Source organism: Cygnus olor, chromosome 1 (genome assembly GCF_009769625.2).
Source record: "Cygnus olor isolate bCygOlo1 chromosome 1, bCygOlo1.pri.v2, whole genome shotgun sequence".
Lineage (NCBI taxonomy): Eukaryota > Metazoa > Chordata > Aves > Anseriformes > Anatidae > Cygnus > Cygnus olor.
The window spans coordinates 153,051,032-153,068,105 of NC_049169.1; the positions used below are offsets into that span (position 1 = coordinate 153,051,032).

The window sequence follows — 17,074 nt, forward strand, 5'->3', positions numbered from 1 at the left end:
AGGACTGTAAGCCCATGACCAAACCTTGTGCACGTCAACTGGAAACTGAGACAGAAGTATACTCACCAAAGAATAAGTAAGTGGAGCAGTATTTGTATCATTTCTGTGATTTATCTACTCTTGGCATGTAGTACTTTATGTACCTACCCAGCAAGTTGGTGCCTCAGAAGCTAACCACCTCGTCCAAAAAGAGTTAGCACATACAGGCTCCTCACTTGAGAAAACCTAGATTGTATGGTTACCAGGAAAGTCACTTTTTGGGGAGTAAGAATTACTGAACCTGGCTGCAAATATTGTGTATAATTTAATCTCATGATTTCTTAGATGCAAAATGCACAAGCAGCACCACAACCTCCAAATTACCTTCCTTCCTCTAACTCTGTATCATTAGGCTACAGAGCCAGGCTCCCACTTTGGTCCCTGCAGTTTTGCATTCCTGGTTGCACAGGTATAACCTTCTGGGAAAGGCAGGGGAGAGAAAGAGAGCTGCCACGCAAAGTACTTTGTCCAACATCACACCAGCGTTCTCTCACCTCTGCCAGATGTCCCTCCCAGCTACTGATCTCTGCCCACTCTTATCACCTACAGTCCTTTGCTAGGTCTGATGTTTTCAGGGCACAGTAAATCTTCAAAGAGTTCAGAAAGTCACAAGAACAAAACAAAGCAAGTGCTGATAGGAAAATCTGTATCTCCCTGAATGTATGACAAATCTTGACACGTGTCTGAACACGTTAACCGCAAACAGAATTATTCTCGTATCAAACTCAAACTGCAAATAGGATAGCAGCAGCAGTGCCAGTACTTTGGGACTTGTTTGTCTCAGAAGGGGAAATGTACTGCAAACAGCAGCTAGCAGTCGTACCAGTAAAAGCATTCTTGTATTTCTCTAAGTAGAGGCAGCTAGTCATCCACGAGCATTTAATCAGAAGAAAAGGCTTTACAAGGCTAAAGTTTAGGGACACCTCTAAAATGGAGAAAGGTCAAACTCCAGCACTTAAGCGTGCAACTCACACACCCCTCCCTTCCCAGCTTTACTCAGCTCACTGGAGTACTGTGGCTGGTCTCTAGCCAATGCACCTGCTGCAGAGGGCTGTCTTCTCTCCCTTTGCTGCTCCCCAGCAGCATGCTAACCTCTTGGCCCCTCATTGAACTGCCTTAGACAGAAACTCATTGCATAACCCAAAAGTGAACTTCTGTGCTCACAGAGTAGAAAGTCAAGAAGTCTGACAATATAATGCTCAGGGTAAAATCTGAGATAAAAAGCACCTGGTGAAGGAACAAGACTAATCTGTTTATCTGTATATCTTCTACAAATAGCTGCCAAGAAACTGACTGTGGGCTAGTACTTCTGCAGAGCAATCACGTGAGACTGCAATTCTTCGTAAGTATAAACAGAAGGACGGACTCAGCTGTGAAAAGCACTATGTGGACGCAGTCTAAATCTGCCTTTTTACCTTCAGATTTGCTGTGATTTCAATGTCGCTCCCTTCCTCTCTCCCTGGATTTACTATTCCAATTGTAAAGATATTAGACAGAAGTATGAGAAACTTTAAACTCTGTGCTCAGTGTTAACAAATTTTCAAGAAGTTTCATCTAGTGAGGAAGAAATATCTATTTGCATATTTCCAATAAACCTAAAGAGAAGACTTTTATAGTTAAAATAGGTCTTATGATTCAGTCTGGTTTAGTGTCATATACCCATCTTAATGTCAAATATTTCCAAAGAACTTCCTCTTTAGCGGGTTCACATGCAGAACTTGTTATGTGTCATTTAAGAAAAAAAGTTTTGACGAAGTACACTTTTTACGCCATTTTTTTGGTCACGGATGTAGTGAATTTCTAGTGTTTAAGGTCTAGATAAGCCAACTTTATTCAGTGAAGATAAGAAGATCTCATTATATACTAACTTGAAAACTGGAAATGAGGTGAAAGGGCTACTTCCCACAAATAGATGAGATTCAGAGTGTTTTAGGCTCTAAAAACTCACCAAGGAAAGATACTGCAGTTAACTTCACATTGGTAAAATGGATAATTTATGGCTGGCAACATGAAATGCATCTAAATTGTTTTCTGGTAGTCATACCGTCATAACCTACAATCTCATTCACCATATCGTATCAAGCAAAATCTAAGCAGAGGAAATGGACAAGTTGGAATATGTCTGGTGCGTTGCAGAAAAAAAAAAAAAAGAGTGCTTATATTTTTTCAGTTTCTTAACATCATGTCTTACTACTGGTCCTTCACACGACATTCCCTAACCTCTTCCCACCCCTGTAAGAAAAGCCAACTTCCCCTCCCCTTCCCTCATGTCACTCCAAAGTTGTACACTTTTAAGAAAAAGGAAGTAGCCGTGGTTTCTCTTTTTTTTTTAGGTAGACCAGATACAGAAGCTCTCCAATATTTTACATGACAAAGAGACATACGCTCCACTACTAACTGAGATATTTAAAATCTTTTATTTGATTAACACTAAAAAAGAAAATCAAACAAAGAAACCGATGTCAAAAGTTATGTTGAAAATTATTTTGCCTAATAACGAGAACTTGACAGAATTAAATGTCAGCAAATGCTAAATTACTTTGGTCTGAATAATTTAAATAAATTCATCATATGTATTCAAGATTTTTTTAAAAAATATTTTTTCAGGTAACAAATAAAAGGCAAATAACAGTATTCTCAAGGTGAAGTGACGTTTTTACATCTATTTTATCTGCTTTATCCTTAGGACGTTCCTAATTCTATCCAACTAGAACAAAACAAGGAATTAAAGTCTGTGTCAAGATTGTGTATTTACCATTGTCAGAGAAACACATCATTTATCAAACCAAGACAGATCGTGTGAAAACCACCCAACAATAAAACCACTGCACGTGTATTTTCAACTTGCAGTTATAACCTGCAATATAATTGTAACATAGTGGATTATTTTGTTTGAGGTTTCTCTGGGGAAATAGTCATTAAGAGTATAAACAACCCTTTGTGACAGTTAGCTTGACAGAAAAAAACTCTGATAATATACTATTTTTCTTCCATTTCCTTCCCAGTTGACTTGGGGCTTATATATTTCCTGAAGACCTTGACCTTTTTTTTTTTCTTCAGTGTCCATCCAGGCTATCTTCATTGACCAAGTGTAATCATGATGAGATCTCAACCATTCTTTGTGTATGTGCAGGCATAGATGTAATGCCATTTCAGCACAGTATATCTATCATGCACTTGCATTTGTGACCTATGGGTAGGCTGCACTGGGTCACTGGTAGAGTTCTACAGACAACAGTCATCATAGTGTTAACCAAACCTCTTTACCTAAAAGATCATGATTGGATTTATCTGCCTCAATGTAGACATCTACAGTTTAAAAGCCTACATATGAGCTAGTAGTTTAAAGTTGGTTTCATAGTCAACAAAGAGAAATAGGCATCGCTGAGATGTGACTCATTCTATGGCAGAAGTCTTCAAAGTACACACAGCTGAATTACTCTCACAGATTCCCTCTCTAATCAATGAAGAAGTAGATGCTTCTAGGACACATCTCATCCTAATCTAACTGCAGCATTGTAGTCATAACGATGTAAATGGACAGGCTAAGAAAGGTTGGTAGAAGCAATATGCCTCTTATTGAACCAGCTGGCAAAATCAGACCAGATTTTGGACACACTAACTCTTCTTCAGATCTGAGAGAGAAATTGAAAACTTCAAAGTGAAATACAAACCAAAAGCTAAAATACATTTTTCTACAGGATCTCAGAAGTCACGGGTATAAAAGACACAGCATCTTATGAGATATCATTACCTTTTCCCCTCCTATTTCACGATTTTCTCCTTTCTTCCAGGACTGGAAATATCTGCATCCCCCTCTTCCACAAACAAATATGACCTCACTTCCACAATAAGATCCCCTGTATGCCAGATGAATCAATTATTTTTCTTCTCAGATGCTTAAACTGACACAGGAGTAAATGTTTTCAGCTAGGTCTTTAAATGCAGCTGTCCAGATACGAGCAAGGTGTCTAAGCTCCCACGACAAAGGGGGTAAGTCAATACAGTGAACAGAATGTGGAGACATGCATCTCAAGGCCAGCCACCTACAGTCACTCAACTGAACATTGACTGACCACTGCTCACATGCAGACAACTCAAGTTAGTTTTGTGTGGGATTCAGCACATCTCCTAGCTTAGATATGGATATTTGTACCGGTCTTAAATTTAGGACAGACAAAAAGACAATATTTCTTCCTCATTTCCTAATCTCTGTTACTCTACTGCTTTTCCATTTCTTATTTCAGGTTATGGACTTCACAACCTACGTACTGAGCTTCCTGAACTGAATTGCCAGCAGGTCAAAGGAAGTGATCCTTCCTCTCTCTTCCCAGCTCTGGTAAGGCTGTATCTCGAATACTGTGCCCAGTTCTGCACTCCTCAGTACAAGAAAGATATGGACTGGCTGGAGGAAGTCCAGTGCAAATCAGGATGATGATTAGGGAACTGGAGCATCATTCATGTGTGGAGAAGCTGAGATTGCTGGGCCAGTTTGTCTTGGAGAAGAGAAGACTTGGGATTTTATCAATGTAGACAAAAACTTGAAGATAAAAAACTTATTTTTTAATCAACAAGAAGGTTACAATATACTTACGAAACTATCTATAATTTGGAAAATTGACACAAAAGGGGGTGTCCTTAAAAGTCTCTCTGAAAGACACCCCCCTTTTATGTCAATTTTTCAAAACAGAAATGCACCATTAAGTAGTCTATTGCCAGGTATTTGGATGAAAACAAACTCGTAATGAAAACAGCAATAGTAATAAAAGTCTTTTTCAAATACTATTACTGTTACCATGAATATATTATATTTTATTTTACACTATATCAATATTCAAACCAGTAATGGATCATTTATCTATTTCTTAACATTGCTTCACATTTCATACTTCTAATATGTTTTGCCCTCACCATAGCCTTTCGTAATTCAAAACTTAGAAGAATGAATTAAAGCTGTGATTTCATTTATTATAAATAGTTAACTTTTATCTACCCTGAACTTAAATTCAAATACTGTTTGAATATAAATCAACAGCATAAAAACAATTAGTGCATGGCTTTCATATTTTTTACAATTATCCAAACTCAATCCTATTAGACTGACTCTTTTGTCTTACCAAAGCACTACTACAAGGCATGTTATTAGATAGAAGTGTCACAGAATCATAGAATATACTGAGTTGGAAGGGACCCACAAGGATCATGTGGTTCAACTCCTGGCTCCACACAGGACCACCCAAATATCAGACCATGTATCTGAGAGAGTTTTCCAAATGTTTCTTGAACTCTGTCAGGCTTGGTGCCATCAACCACTTCCCTGGGGAGCCTGTCCCAGTGCCCGACCACCCTCTGGGTGCAGAACCTTTCCCTAACACCCAGCCTGACCCTCCCCTGTCCCAGCTCCATGCCGTTCCCTTGGGTCCTGTCACTGTCCCCAGAGAGCAGAGCTCAGCGCCTGCCCCTCCGCTCCCCTCGTGAGGGAGCTGCAGGCCGCCATGAGGCCTCCCCTCAGCCTGCTCTGCTCTGGGTTGAACAACCCAAGGGACCTCAGCCACTCCTCATACATCTTGCCCTCTAGACCATTCACCATCTTTGCTGGCCCTCCTTTGGATGTTCTCTAATAGTTTTATGTCTTTCTTATATTGTGGTGCGCAAAACTGCACACAGTACTTGAAGTGAGGCCACACCAGCGCAGAGCATTGGCAATCACTTCCCTCAACCAGCTAGCAATGCCGTGCTTGATGCACCCCAGGATGTGGTTGGCCTTCATGGCTGCCAGGGCACACTGCTAGCTCATACTCAACTTGCTCTTGACCAGGACCCCCAGATCCCTTTCCATGGGGCTGCTCTCTGGCCTCTTGTCCTGCAGTCTGTATGTATACCCAGGCTTGTCCCATTCCAGATGTGGAATCTGGCACTTGCTCTTGTTAACTCCATTCAGTTGGTGATACCCAGCTCTCCGATTTCTCAAGACCTCTCTGCAAGGCCTCTCTACCCTTGAGGGACTCAACAGCTCCTCCTAACTTAGTGTTGTTCGCAAACTTAGTATATAGAATCCTGCATCCTGATCATTAACGAAAACATTAGAGAGAACTGGCCCTAAAATAGAGCCCTACAGAATCCCACTAGTAAGTGGCTGCCACCCTGATGTAACCCCATTTACTATAATCCTTTGTGTCTGTTTGTTCAGGCTCAAATTTTTCACCCATCACATTATGTATTTGCCTAGCTATATGCTGGACATTGTCCAGAAGGATACTGTGAGAAATGGTATCAAAAGCTTTGCTGAAATCCAAAAAGACTGTATAAACTGCCTTCCTTGGTCAACTACATGAGTAACCTTGTCATAAAAGGAAATTAAGTTCCTTAAAAAGGACTTGGAACAGGATGCTTAGGGAAGTAGCTGAGTCAATATCCCTGGAGGTATTCAAAAGACGTGTAGATGTGGTGCTTGGAGACATGGTCTAGACATAGACTTGGCAGTACTAGGTTAAAGGTTGGACTTGACAATCTTAGGGGTCTTTTTCAACCCAAATGACTCTATGATTCTGTGACTTTCCCCTCATGAACCCACGTCAGCTATGACCAACGACTGTGTTGTCTTTCAAGTGTTTTTCACTAACTCCCACAGTAATCTTCTCCATGACTTTACCAGGCACTGTAGTGAGACTGACAGGCCTGTAATTACCAGGGTCTTTTTTCTTACCCTTCTTGAAAACTGGTACAAACGTTTTCCAGCCTGTAGTCAACTGGGACCTCTCCAGATTCCCAAGACTGTTGAAGCAGGTTTATCTTAATCACCATTTATAATTACGTAGTTACAAGGAATTCAAGGAAGACCATACTTTGACATACTTTCACGCTGATTATAGATCTATGCAAGACTAAACAGGAAATACTTAACTGGAAGATGAAGAAGTTTATATGGCAAGATGTGAATTTTGGAGGTAACTGCTCACTACATTATCAGACTCTTCAAAGATACTGTTCAAGAAATCTGGCTTATATTTAATACTAATTTTAAGTATGTAGGAAGGATGATGTCTTAAGTGTGAATACTACACTGAGGGGCAATAGAAATCTTTCTGAAATCCCTTCAAAACATTTTTTAAAACAACGAACAGTTCAGGGAGGCTTGTTCAAAATCACTTAAAATGTGGAAGAGGAGGAGGAGAAGGAAGAGGAGGAGGAAGAAGAAAATCAATGATTCTTAGGTCTGATCAGATATTAATTGCATAATATTACTTTCACGGCAAGGACTAAAAAAATGAAAGTCCAGTTTAAAATTTTGCCCAGTCCAATCACATCTTATCCTATAAAGGCCAATCTATCATTGACAGGAATTCACTATAGAAAAACACCCAAGCTGAACGACTAACAAACAGAAAGGACGAATAAAGTTCGTAACAACCCGAATTGAAAACGATCCGAAGTGCACTCCTGAGCATTTAACAACAGATATCTGTAGTCTATGTAAAACCAAGTTAGCAAATTCAAAACTAATGACTAAAACATCCAATAATGAGAACTAAAGTTAAAACTAAGCGTTCAACAATATCTGAAATATTGATTCTCTACAGTTTTCCTATATCTAAAGTATGAAAAATCTTTTCATACAACCTGAGAAAAGTAAATGAGAGGGTGGTACAGAAACAATTCAGAAGGCTGTTCTATCCGGCTTAGTAAAATCTGCAAATATTTTTTTTAGAAACTTCAGAATTTGTAAGGTTAACACTACTTAAATTTCCGAAGCTTTGAGCTGAACTCTAGATAAATTCAAAGCAGCTCCCAGAAGACCTGGGGGTATTCCAAATTTTGAACTTTATGCAGTGCACATCACCTTACAAACAAATAAACAAATGACTGTAGATAAGAAGAAAAAGGCAACAACACTACAATTACAGAAATGGCCTGAAAGATATTTTTCCATATGAAATACAGACCTACCAACACAGTTAGCAGAAACCTTGGCACGTGATCTGTACGGTGACAATGTTATATGCGTGGCTGTAGGGAACTACGTGTCCCAGTGGTCATATCTCATAAGATGGTAGCAGCCTGAATTTCCTTCTTGAAGCAGGTATACTGTAGGCTATAATTGAGTGAGCCTTGACATGTCCCTCAAATTTCACTCCTGCAAGAGTATTCCAATGAGAAGTCTAAGATAAGAACCCAAGAGCTTTTTTTTAAAGGAGAAAAGAGGGAGAAAAGATGGCTTGACGTGTATGTTTCCAACAAAACATTCAGTGGATACTGTTTGTTAAGGTGTTCTGACTGTTTTAAAGAAAAAAATTAGTAGGGAAACTGTTTCTGGGCTTCACTAAACTGAGTGATATGCATTACAAGGAAACACTTCTGTAAACAATTATCGAAAATTTCTGGCTTCAAGTCAAATGGAAGTAGGCTGTATCTGACTTTTGTGACACATCTGCACCTCTAATCTGAAGCTTCCTAATTTCATGACATTGAAAAGATCTATCATAAGAAATAAATCTGGATTGTACGTGCCAAGTATGTTATATTCCAGGTAAAACAAATCACAAAAAAATAAATTAGTCTCATAAACAATAAGAAGACTAACATTACAGATGACTTATTACATCAGATCTGTGAATATTTACAGTATACTTCTAAACCTCTCTCTCCCTCTCCATCTCTCTCTCACAAATAAAGACCATGTATTTATGCAGTATGTTTTAAACAACATACCAGCAACTGAAACTACTCGGCCCACAGGTACTCCAGCATCATCTGGAGGGTTAAAAGTTGCATTTAAGAGTGTATTCCTATATTGAGTCAAAGTTGGTGACCTACAAAGATGGATCTTATGGCACAGACAGACACACCACAACTTTTGTATTCTGGTAAGAGAACACATGACGTTTAAAATTCCCAATCTCCAGACAGATTACATCAGTGCCTACCCATATAGTCATACATACGTGCAAACACATACGCACACTGAAACATTTTTGTACGTGATGAATCCCTCAAAACCACTGAAAACATGAACTCATGGAGTTCCTTTATACCCTGAGATTTACACGGAAGTCTAAAAGCATGAACAAGGATGAATACAGAAATTTCTCTCCAGTGCCCTGTCCTGTAACTGAAAAGTCAGGTCTCATTTAGTCTAAGAGTGTTTGTTGTGTGTTGAAATATGCAATGTGACAATTTCAATAAACCTACAATCGGAACATCCTGAAGAGAAAGTGGGAAACTGAAAACAATACAGAAATTGTGCAGGCACCATCCATTTTAATACTCCAGATAAGCAGAAGTGCAGCAAAAGCTAAATTGCAGAACAGCACTGTGTACAGTCTCATGAGTGTCTAAGTGATCTCTAGATCTAAAAATACAGTGAAGCATATAATAGGCAGTGAACTAGTGACTACGTATCACACCTAGCTGACTTGGTATTCATATATTTGCTAAATCTGTTCTACAAATACATGAAAATTTGATTCAACAAAGATATAGCACGTTAGACAATGAAAACAGCAGTAACAATTAAAAAAGTATGTAGTTTGTCGGAATGACTTAATATTGATTTGACAACCCATGCAGTTCTGTAATTGTACACATACATATGTTATCAAGTATCTATACCTGTAGTGTTAAAAGGTTGCCCTACAATTTTTCATGTTTTTCTTCAGACTACTTAATGTACTGTGAAACTTTACTCCTTTATCCCTTTTCTCAAAAGACACCAAATTATCATTTCTAACAGAGGAGAAAATGAGACTTCCTATTCACAGAAGCGTGATAGATACGCTGCGCAAAAATGGCTGAAATTCATATTGGACTCGATGATCTTGAACGTCTTTTCCAACCTAAATGATTCTATGATTCTATGAACTATTTTACAAATCGTAGCATGCATCACAAGAATGGCAGAATGTAGATATCTGTTTGTTGCAGAAAAAAAAAGAGACTGAAAAAAGTCTGATGATGACTTAATTCATCCTGACTGAAGCAATACGAAACACTAAATATCTTTTTTAAGCTTTCCTGTGACACACGGAAAGCTCAGTTTATTCCCATGGACTTATACCTATGTAAAACAGTCTGTCAACCTGCAATTAAAAAACAATCATTTATGAAGAAGAAGGAAGCTGCATTATACACCTGAATAAAACTGTACATTAAAAGGAAATTAAAATAAGAACTGACATGAAAAATAATACTTGAGCATTTTTTTCAAAGTCTGTATAACCAAGTAAACAAACAGTTCCTACCACCAGGAAAAAGGGGGGTTAAAATGCCTTTCCTTTCCTTTTCCTTTCATTTCCTTTCCTTTCCTTCCCTCCCTGATGAACACCTGTTCAAAAGGAAGGGCTATTAAAAGAGCCAGAAGAGTAACAGGAAGGCTAGAGCGTTTGGAGGAAGTCACAGATCCTTAGTTAGGTTCAGAGGCTTGGGATGGACTCCAGGAAAGAAATCCTGGTTTGTTAAATACTCTGTTTTCATCCATATTTATGGTAAGACCAAACTGCTGAGCAGACTTCACTGTTTACTGCTCTGTCACTTGTGTTAGTTTTCCTGCTAGCTCACAGTATATTTGGAACATCCAGTGGAAATGGTAAGAGACCAACACACTGAATTATAGCGGCAATATGTAATGTATCCACAGACATTTCACTCCAAGTTTACCTAAATTCAAATTAGCAGATTCTAATAGCAAGGACAGAATTTAAGTTTTTCATGAGATAGCCTCAATATAATGATGAGCTAGTTTGGAAGACGTGGCACTTTCACTGTTTGAAAAGCAGACAGTATTTTCAGCCAATAAATCACTGTTCGAGCTCTCCATTTCTAAGTCTGCAAAATTTTAAAAGAAGTTTATCTGTATCTAACAATCTGGGAGAGGTAGTACAATCTTTTTTAGCACTACATACCCTAGCACTGAGAACAGCATCAGCAAGAAAGAAGACAGACCACACCGACTTTATCTAAATGATATGAAGAAAGTGATTCCAAAACTTTACTGCCTCTATCACGGTGTGAAACAGCTATATTACACGTGTCCTAGGAGAACAGCAAACCGTGAAATCCTCACAGCAAAAAGTTAAAAGCTGCTTTCTGGAATAAAAGCTTGAGGCTTGCTAAAAAAGGATAAACAACTGGGTAAATAGAGTATATAATAAAAGCAAACGGTATTGCAATTGGTATTTTTTACCATTTCCACAACAGCTTCATTTATAGTTGTAGCTTCAAAGCTATGTCCATGGCAGTAAATTTAATTTTAGGGGTCATATAACGTTGGGAACCTGTAAATATTACCCAGCTCTTTTTCTATATGTCAGTTTATCACCAGCCAGTCAGGGCTTTACACCTTCGGAAGTTAAAAGACAAAAACTTTCTACTTACTGTTACAATGAAAAACATTACTCAGTAATTTCAGTTCTTTTTGAGTCCAAAGATACTGCACTGATTGTATATGTAACAAAGTGTTTTAAGCAACACAATTTTTAAAACAGTAAGACTTACCAATCCACTTAAGGCTAAAATCCAGATGTAGGAACCAGAGGTTAAGAGCTGGAAGGTAAGAGTAGCAATTTAAAATTTCAATTTTACATGGCTGTTGTTGTCTGAGCTAATATGTTGCAACATTGTATAGGCTATATACTTATCACGACAGTAGGAAAAGCCACAAATGTATTTCTGTGAAAATGCAGTTTAACATTAGCAAATATACATTCCAGAAGTAGCAGAAGTGGAAAAAACCACGGGGATCCAACATTTTTGCTTCTTCTACAGAACAATACATTTTATTTTCATATAGCATACTAAGTATAACAGGATGTCAGTTATAGGCTCCACAGAAAAACAAGTCTGAAAGACAGACAGAAGCAAAGGAAATGACTCAGCAGCAGCAGGAGAAGAGTTCCAAGTGGGGCAGTGCAAGTGAAGCTCTTAGACATGTAGCCACAGAGAGACTAAGCATGAGCATCAAAATGAAAGAAATACAGTTCTCACCAAGTGGCATATTTGCAGACATGAAATCAAAGAAATCAGTTGGAGTGAATTTAAAAAAAAATCTAGATACACCAACAGGGTTGCCCATCTTTTCTAGTAAACTGTAGGTGACTCATCGCCTGGAGAAGGTTATCGTTAGCTGGGAAAACGGGCTAAAAATTAGGCTGATACTGGTTACTAAAATAGCTCTGTGAGATGCAGCCTGAATGATGAAAACACCTTCTCTTTAGGCTCTGACTTTGGAAAGACTGACTTGAAATAAGGGTAGAGTTTACAAATGAGGGAAAGGCAAATGAGTTACCCTCAGCCTCTGTGTGACGGCAGCGACTGTTCTGTACGCAGGAGGGAAAGACCCCGTGAGATGCAGTGATTATTAACAGCAGTGATCTGTATCTGATCTTGTATGTATGAAAGCAAGAGGCAAGGGACACAAAGGAAAAGAGCTCAGACAGTATCACTGGTGTCACTAGGACTAGAATAATAATGGTATTGATGATTTGGGGAGAGAGGAAACAGGATTGCTGAAGGATCAGGAAAAAAGGGTGCTGGAGCAGAAATCAGAGTCCAAATGCTGAACAGCAACACGAATGAATGAAATGTTCAAGAGGAGCAGAAGCCACTGTTCTGAAACTGACCATTCATTCTAAAATACTCTGTACCACATCACATAATTAGGGTGCTTTCCACTGCTAGTTTTAGAGCTATATTTGAGTCTCTGGAATATATAAAAATGAGTACAATTTCTCATAAGTTCACACATCTCCTGTCATTTCTAGGCTGTTGTGTTTTTTCTTAAAAAAAGAAAACTACTGTTTCTGTACCAGTTACCTCTGTTTTTCCACTCACATTTAACATAATACTACTTGAGAGTGCTGTGCTCTACATTACATTATTTTAAATAACCTGTCACATGGATAGAAATTAACAAATTTATATAAAAGTGTAATTCAGCCAAATCCTTGGTTATTTACTGACTGTCTTACCATAGAAAAATACTGCATTCTAGCTTTCTTTGAACTCTAACAGGCAAGTGGAAAACAAAAAAAAAAACAAGAATACAAGCAAATTAGAATGGTAAAAGATACATATGTATTTGCAACAGGTCCTGGCTCATTTTTTTAAGCCCCCCCCCCGATTTACAGCGTTTTTATTTTATATTGTCCTACGCATGACATTCAAGAAAGAAGACAATGGAAGAAAATATAACATGCTCAACTCTTCAGCGTGTAGAAAGGCATACTAGAAACACATTTTTCAATATTTTAGTTCATGGGGAAGTCACTAGCTAAACATATGTGGAATCATACATGCGGAAGCACCAAAATCATACAAAAATACTAACTGCTACATTATTAAGTCACTAAAAGATGAACAAGCAAGTACATACCATACCTGTAAACCCAGTATATAGACCAATGTCTTGTTTGTGATAGAAAAGTGTCCTAGTACTTGTGTCACCTGCACTCTTGGAATGGAGCAATAAAACGGTACAAACAGAGCGAACACGGGACCCAAACTGCAAAAAGAAAGATACAGATGGTTAATAAGAATGATACTAGTAATAACAGTATATAACAATAAAAGGTTATTAATCCTGTCTATGTAGTCAAAACATAGTATTGCCTTGCAAAAAAAAAGGTCTTCCTAGCAAATCAACAATTTGATGACTTCTGGTGTTCAGGATAATAGATTCACTAGCAAATATTCAACTACTCTTCTTTGGCGAATATCCCTGCTAAGAAGAAACAGGTGACAAAAAGTATCTTATTTCCAAGTGTTTAGGACCAGAAGCAGCAGAGATGGCAACATATTTACTCTAACAGCCAATTGTTTCTGTAAAATACAGCCCACAAAAAGAACTCCTCCGCACCAGAACAGAACATCTTTTATCCAGATAGAAAGATTATACGTCCCCCCAAAGGTCATGGAAATAACTTCACTTACGAAGCTAAGCTCCTATTATTCACCCAGGCTTAAGGTGTGACAGGATTAGACTGTAGTATTTAAGATGGGAATATTAACAGTTCTATTTAACTTCCATTTTGACAGTGACTCCCGTGACCATACAAACAAGTAACTTTTTTAGAGTGTTCACCTTAACCACTGCACAAGATGCCTACTAAGTTTCTAAACCCTATTTGGAAGCAGTTTCACCGAATTTAAGACTCAAGAATCTTCTACAATGACCAGATACCTAGATTGAATTTAGGAACATAACCCAGTACATTTCATCCATATACCCCCACACAAAGCCTGTGTTCTTTATGATAAAATGCTTACACTTCCAGGAAGCTAAACCATAGATTGAAAACACCAGGAGAGACCCCAGTAGAACCAACTCCAAAGGCATGGCTTCGGAGTGATTCTGGAAGAGAACACTTTCTAGGGCGGAGATGGGGGGAAAAAAAAGGCCACTTCAGACAGACAGCAAAGGAAGATGCTTTGGAAGATGCTTTCAGATTCCAGTGAGGGGACTGCCACATCTGTACGTAAGCCATTATCACCACTGACTTCAGACTATGAAGAGACCTGCTCCCCACCTCCACAAGAGCTTAGCCCTCTGCTGTCCTTCGACCCCTCTCCAGCCCAAAGCGCTGTTGGCACAGATCTGCCGGTGAACTGCTCTGCCTAACTACTAAGCCACTCCTGGAAGAAAAGATCACGTCAAGTCGAGTTCCCCCCGCTCCCCTGCCACTTGAGCAACCGTGGCAATGTCAAAATGATGATTTTTGCACCTGGTGCAACTTGCCAGTGCGTGGCAGGGACCACAGCCACAGGTAGCTCCCAGGCATCGAGCTCCAGCCCACGGCTGGGGTGAGGATGTCTGCGAAGCGCACACCCACCCCAGCTGGCTCCTCACTTCTTCTTCTGACAGAAGTGGGATATTCCAAAGGACAATTTTACACCACTTACCAGCTTAATGAAAGTTTCAAGAGTTACAGTTTCCACAGGCCTTTAAAAGAAAGGGATCTTATCATTCTCAATGCGATTTCTGCACACAGCATAAACCAGGACCTAAGTAACTCGAAGCGTTCACTAAAAAATACCTTTCCCTTCTAAAGGAGCTACTGGTAGGAGTAATGCTATGTGAAATGGTGGTCTGAATATTAAAATTCTCATTTCCTGAATAACTGCCAAATACAACACCCACAGCTATGAAGAAAACCTGATGATTAAGTACACAGTTCACATATGTTTACTCTTAACGGACGGTGGCTTAAGAACGCTTCATTATCATGTTGACTGTTATATCTGAAGTTCAGCTTGCTGAAAACCTCCCTCTCTGAGGGCTTAAATGTTGCTTAGTTGAAGGACATAAAAACATTTTAGTATCATCTGCTTCAGACAGGGTCAGGTGCATATAAATGTACAGAGAACAACTCAGGAACTACTGAAAAATGTTCAATTTCACATATGATCTCCCCTACATAAACAGAAAACACCTGTATAACACACAGCACATTCTTAAAATAAACTGAGATTATTTAAGTTGTAGGAGTAGATGGGCACAGCTAAGCGACTGCCACACACAAAAATAATTCTTCATCAGACTTGCTTCCACTGTAAACCATATTCACTGAAGCAAATCAGGGTTTATAAGCGAAGAGAGAAGGAAATCAAAGAAAAAAGACTGATCTTTTCCCCCTCTTGGAAAAGTTATTATAAATGATTTCTGTCTACAGAATGTGATTCTTTCTATCCTTACCAAGTGACCTGAGGGAGTACCAAAACTGCGGCATGCTTTTCAGGTTTTATTCCTCCTGTGATAAATAGTGACTCAGACACAGAGATTTTGCATGCAAGAGTGCACTCAGTCATAGGTTGGGAAATTACAAAAAGGAACTTCCCATGACTATACGTGTGTTTTACAAAGAGATTACAGAATGTTAAAAGGTGCCCTCAGTGTTAATATTCACCATTAATGTCAACAGAAGACACGGAAAGCACCATCCCAGATAGGGGTAGGGATCTGATTCCAAGTCCAGTGTCTGGCACTGCTCAGAACCTGAAAATCTAGAGGAGCTTGAGGAAATGTAGTAATAGATTTTGTTCCTAAAACTTTAAGTTAGTAGACACCACAGACAGACTTATGTCTCCAAAGACATAAAATTTTATCTTTATAGAAAGAGTTCACATCTACTATAAATAGGTATTAGACAAATACCCATTCAGGTATCCCACAGGGTACAGAGAGAGATGTCCAACGTTGCTGTTAGTTTGTTCTCGTTATCATTGAAACGGCAGGGTGGTCAGGGTGGGTTCCTGATAACTGGAAAAATGCAAATGCCCCCAACCTCTTCAAGGAGGGCAAGAAGATAATTCAGGCAGCTATGAGCCTCACCTCAGTCCCTTGGAAAGTTGAAGAACAAATCTCTTAGAAGCCAATTCCAGGCATATGAAGGGCAAGGTGACTGCTAAGCCAGTATTGATTTACCAAGGGCAATCCATGTCTGATCAATCTGATTGCTTTCTGTTGTGAGGTTGACAGGTTGGAGAAACAGGCTGACAGGAACCTTATGGAGTTCAAGAGAAACAACTGTGAAGTCTTCCCCCAGGGTTGGAATAACCCTCTGCAACAGTATAAAACGGCTAGAAAACAGATTTGCAGAAAAGAAGCTGGAGAATCCTTATTAGTCAGCAGTTCCCCCCTTGCAGGGATGGCCTCGGGCTGTATTAGCAAGCATGTAGTCACCAGGCCAAGATAATAAGTTCAGTACTTCTGAGCCTGAACCTGAATCACTGTGTCCACTTTTGGGCTCCTCACTACAAGAAAGGCATTGATATACTGGAGCAAGTCCAGCTGAGGAAAATGATTGTCCAGTACTGTACCAGGTTGCCCAGAGCTAGAATCTCCATCCGCAGAGATATTCAAGACTCAACTGAACACAGCCCTTTGTAACCTGTTCTAGTTAGACATGCTTTGAACATGGAGTTGAACTAAATGGGTCCCACAGGTCCAGTCAAGCCTAAACAACCCCATTATTCTGTGAATAACCAAAGCCTTGTTCCTGAAACTCTTGAACACTAGACAGATTTCTATTCCTGTATTTGACTG

General features: G+C 39.1%; 1 protein-coding gene across 2 annotated transcripts in view; it reads right to left on the reverse strand.

Annotated features, from left to right (window-relative positions):
• The window catches only part of UBAC2 (UBA domain containing 2), a 103,908-nt gene that overhangs the window by 20,239 nt on the left and 66,595 nt on the right, over positions 1 to 17,074 (reverse strand). For both annotated transcript variants that reach the window (XM_040538151.1, XM_040538159.1), the window contains exons 5-6: positions 13,411 to 13,534; positions 11,530 to 11,577 (exon numbers count right to left, since the gene is read on the reverse strand). In XM_040538151.1, coding sequence (XP_040394085.1) covers positions 11,530 to 11,577; positions 13,411 to 13,534 — 172 coding nt within the window. The remainder of the gene's footprint in view (positions 1 to 11,529; positions 11,578 to 13,410; positions 13,535 to 17,074) is intronic.